General features: G+C 57.8%; 1 protein-coding gene across 1 annotated transcript; it reads left to right on the top strand.

The window, feature by feature from the left end:
- The first annotated feature begins 2,087 nt into the window (after positions 1-2,087).
- Positions 2,088-4,122, top strand: LOC309813384 (cathelicidin-6-like). The gene is made up of 4 exons (XM_082638247.1): positions 2,088-2,315; positions 2,950-3,057; positions 3,184-3,255; positions 3,865-4,122. Exons 1-4 carry the CDS (start codon positions 2,094-2,096, stop codon positions 3,964-3,966), a joined length of 504 nt encoding a protein of 167 aa, XP_082494373.1. The 5' UTR covers positions 2,088-2,093; the 3' UTR covers positions 3,967-4,122.
- The last annotated feature ends 200 nt before the right edge of the window (positions 4,123-4,322 follow it).

Genomic DNA, 4,322 nt, shown 5'->3' with positions numbered 1-4,322 from the left:
GGCAGGAAAGCAGAGGGAGGATTACAGACACCCACTAACCATGTGTATTGCTAACTATTTTCTACTGTAATCACCTTCTTTTCCTCCCTTGACTTGGGGAAAGGACACAGTTTGACCAAGAGGCCACTGGGGCAACACCTGGAATGTGAAACCAGGTTGCAAAGAAGCCCACCTCTCCTTCCTTCTCCAAGGCTGAGTATGCAACCAGCGCCATCTTTCCTGGTTGCCACCTTCTGAGGTGCCCTGGCCATGCCCCCAAGAGTCCCGCAGGCCGGCTGAGTCCAGGAGCTACCCCAGGCCTCACAACCACATGGTCATTCCTCCAGAAAACTGTACAAGAATCTCCTTCTTGGCCTGTAGCCCCTCTATTGCTTTGGCCCATGATCTTTCCAGCTGTGTTCTCACCACCTCCCACACTGACCCCCCCAGCCTGGTGTCTGATCCACAGCACTGGACAGGGAGCCACTTGGGGTCAAATCAGAAGAGACTTCCTGAGGCTGTGGGAGCCAAGAGGAGGAGGTGCCATTTCTGTGGAGGTCAGGGAAGGCTTCCCCAGATGGAAGGGCAGGGCAAGCAGAGGGACCAGGCGCAGAGATGGGGAAGAGCAGGGGGCTCAGCGCTGTCTGAGTGGTTGTGGTGGATGGGGCAGCCTGACACCTGAGGCCTGCAGAGCAGGGGCTGAGGACAGCAGGGAGCATCAAGACCCAGACCCCGATGCCCCTGCCTCAAGGCAGCGGGGGGAATGGCCAAATCAGTGCTTGGCATGAGCCCCTAGGCAATGGTGTGGAGGGCGGACAGTGGTCTGGGGAGAGCCTGGAATCAGAGAAGGTGGAGTCTGGAGGCTGTGGCTACGCTTGAGAGGAGAGAAGATGGTGGTAGGAGCTGGGCAGGGCTGGTGGGAGGCCAGAGGGAGTGTCCTCAAGAGGAAGAAGGAGCAGGTGGGGCTCCCAGGCTTTCAGCTCAGGGCTCCTAAGGCGGCACCCAGCCAACAGCAGCCAACAGCCCAGTGCGGACAACCAGGGGCACTCATGGGAGTCTTGAGCTCAGAGATACAGACCAGACCAATGATGTGTGTCCTTGATAACTGGTGTCTTGAGAAGGGGTGTCCCCAGGAATGTGTGAGGATTGGGAGGAGAAGCAGCCCGGATGCACCTGTGCCAGCCCTGCCTTTTAGGAGGAGGGTCCTTGGAGGAGACCGAGCAGGAGCCATGGGGGAGGCAGGAGGGCACCCAGGAGAGTGGCAGCAGGGGACAATCAGTCAAGGGCCATTTCAGGAGGACAGAGGCGTCTCTAGAGTCTGTATAGTCGAAGACAAGGCTTGAATGTGAATTTGGATCTAGTGAGGACTGGCCAGCCTGCAGTGGCCTTGAGTGTGAGAGGCAGCACTGAATTGGGGTCCCATTGCAGATGACCGCTCCCATGCTTGGTTGAGGAGGGGTCAGGGGAACAGGCCATGTCTGGTGGGGACCTGTGGAGAACTATTTAACCCGGAAAACAGTGGGGATGAATCCAGGACAGGAGACAGATGGAGCCAAGTCCCTGACTGGCTGAGGGCAGGACCCAGAAGACAGGATGGTGGAGGTTGAAGTCTGCCTAGGGACAGGCTGGGCGGATAAGACTCTAGAAGGAATTGGTACTGTCCTTCATTCATCAAACTTTAACTGAGTGCCTCTTGGGCTCCAGGCAGTGCCTGGAGTTGGAGGTTTGTGCTGAACACAGTCCTTTACCCTGATCCTGAGGAGGCCAGAGTGTGGAGGCAGAGGGGATGTAAGACAGAGCCTGGTCCTCCCTCTCCTGGAGGACTCAATGCTCTTGAGCAACCCTGCCTATGACACTCCCCATGGGCCCCAGGAGAGGCCAAGACGTCAGGGAGATGGAGAAACCATTTCTTCACCTTCCACAGGAGGCTTCCCGCTCCCACTGCCCAGCAATTCTGTGAGGCAACGCAGGGGCTGAAGAAAGCCCGGCCAACACCCTGGAAGGTAGCCAGGGAGGGGGCAGGTCAGAAAGGCTCCTGGTTGAGCTTTTGCATCAGGCCCAGGTTGAGCATAAAGGAGGGTCCTGCATGCTGGGAGGAGGCCGACTTGGGGACCATGGAGACCCAGAGGGCCAGCCTCGCCCTGTGTCCTCTTCCCCTGTGCACCCAGGGGCGGTGGTCACTGTGGCTACTGCTGCTGGGACTAGTGATGCCCTCGGCCAGCGCCCAGACCCTCAGCTACAGGGAAGCTGTGCTTCATGCTGTAGATCGCCTCAACGAGTGGTCCTCAGGAGCTAATCTCTTCCGCCTCCTGGAGCTGGACCCGCCTCCCAAGGCCGTGAGTCAGGAGGACCCTGGGGAGGGGGCTGTCTCCTGCCAGCCCTGGCCACACTGTCACCACCTCTGCTCAGGCTGTACCTCCTGTCAGGGAGGTACTTCTCCCTCTAGGTGGGCTCCCACCTCTTCCAGGAAACCTTCCCAGAGCTGGGTCCCCTCGCAGCATGAGGCTTCCTGCCTTAGCATCTCTGCTGTGGGAACAGGCGCCGTGTACACCCTGTTCAGGCTTAAGGGCCTTCTGGGAGCTCCAGCGATAGAGGGTGGTCACTGGTTCTGCCATGTGGCCTCCCTGCTAAAGTCCCTCTGCTCCTCGTTGTCTCCCTACCAGGGAGGGCTCTGCTCAGTCTGGAGGTTCCAGTAACAAGGTCTTTCCCTGCAGGTGATCCCTGACTTCCCTCAGCCCCTCAGAGGTGTAGGTGCTCTCATCAGAGCTGGTGTGAGTTCCGCTCCTGCTCTCTGTGTGCCTGTTAGGCCAGGAGTGGGCTCTGTCCCCTTCCCTGTGCACCCAGCACCAAGCCAGGGGCCAGGCACACAGGAGGGGCTGGAGAGGCTGCCGTCTAGGTGGGGGCAGGGAGACAGATCAGAGAAGGAAGCATGAGCCCGAGCCCAGTCTCCTTACTTTGATCCTTGACCAGGATGGCGACCCGGACACCCCGAAGCCTGTAAGCTTCACGGTGAAGGAGACCGTGTGCCCCAGGACATCGCAGCAGCCCCCGGAGCAGTGTGACTTCAAGGAGAATGGGGTGAGGCTGGGGGCTGGGGGCTCCCTGGGAGCTGAACAGGAGCTTGGGGACCATTTCCAGCCCCTGGTGTGAGGCTGGGAGGTTATGGCCTGGTGGCTCCAGTTTGACCCAAGCCTCCCCTTCCAGCTGGTGAAACAGTGTGTGGGGACAGTCACTCTGGACCAGGTCAAGGGCCAAATGAACATCACCTGTGAAGAGGTGAGTGGCCCCTTCTGAGCTGCAGGGGTTGCTGGGGGGGTTGGACTGTGTAACACCCTTTAGACCAATTACCCGCTGCCCCATCCAGGGCAGAGAAAGACCCTCCTACCCTGGCCCCTCCCTCACCTGAGCCCCAGGACTCCAGGACTGGCTCTGCCATCCCTTAGAGCTGTGGTTCTCTAAGTGGGGTCCCCACCCAGGAACCTGACAGAAAGGCAGATTCCCAGGCCGCACCCAGACCTCCCGAATCAAACTCTGGGGTGGGGCCCAGCCATTTGCATTTTCACAAGGCCTCCAGGGGATTCTGACTGTGCTGAATCCTGAGAGGCACTGACTAGAGTAATGTGCTTTCAGTCCCTACTCCCGTCCAGCTTTGCTGGGATAGGCTTGTGACCCTGGGAATCCCCTTGCTGTCTGTGGACCCCAGTTTCCTCATCTGTCTGTGGGTGTAGGGATTCAACCTTGTGCTCCAAATGTCATAGCTAGAGGGCAAACTGGGGCCCCAAGTCTCCTGGTGTGGTCCTGGAAAGGGGTGTCCAGGTGGGGAGCAGTCTTGTGTTACCCCTGGGTCCATTCCCCACAAGTAACCTGGTTCTTCCTGGTTCACAGCTGCAGAGTGTTGGGAGATTTAAGCGGCTGCGTAAGAAGATCCGAAAAACTTGGAGGAAAATTGGTCCGATAGCTGGCCCGCTAATCCACTATTTTGGGTAAATTGTGGGCCCATGGAAGAATCCTACAGGTGTCTGCCTTGGCTCAAGTTTCTGGACTCTGAAAAATAAAATATTCTGAAAGCAAATTCCGCCATTATTTAATTTCACTTGTCTCGTCTCCTCCCACTTACTGGGACCAAATCCTTAACTATGGGAGGTCTCCTATATGTGCCTGCGTGTGTGTGTGTGTGTGTGTGTCTGTCTGTCTGTCTGTCTGTCTGTTGGTCTGTGAGAGTGTGTGTTTTTCTGTGTATGTATGTGATTGCACATGCAAAATACAAGAATGGGGCTTCCCTGGTGGCGCAGTGGTTGAGAGTCTGCCTGCCAATGCAGGGGACACGGGTTCGTGCCCCGGTC

Source organism: Mesoplodon mirus (genome assembly GCF_964341445.2).
Source record: "Mesoplodon mirus genome assembly, chromosome: 12".
Lineage (NCBI taxonomy): Eukaryota > Metazoa > Chordata > Mammalia > Artiodactyla > Ziphiidae > Mesoplodon > Mesoplodon mirus.
The sequence above is the reverse complement of the archived record's forward strand: the minus strand, read 5'-3'. Positions and strand labels throughout refer to the sequence as shown.

What these genes read in the sequence shown, in the direction of transcription:
- LOC309813384 (XM_082638247.1), top strand. Translation starts at nt 2,094, where the DNA reads ATGGAGACCCAGAGGGCCAGCCTCGCCCTGTGTCCTCTTCCCCTGTGC. An exon ending in TGGACCCGCCTCCCAAGGCC is followed by an intron (nt 2,316 to 2,949) that starts GTGAGTCAGGAG and finishes ATCCTTGACCAG; the next exon opens with GATGGCGACCCGGACACCCC. An exon ending in TGAACATCACCTGTGAAGAG is followed by an intron (nt 3,256 to 3,864) that starts GTGAGTGGCCCC and finishes CCTGGTTCACAG; the next exon opens with CTGCAGAGTGTTGGGAGATT.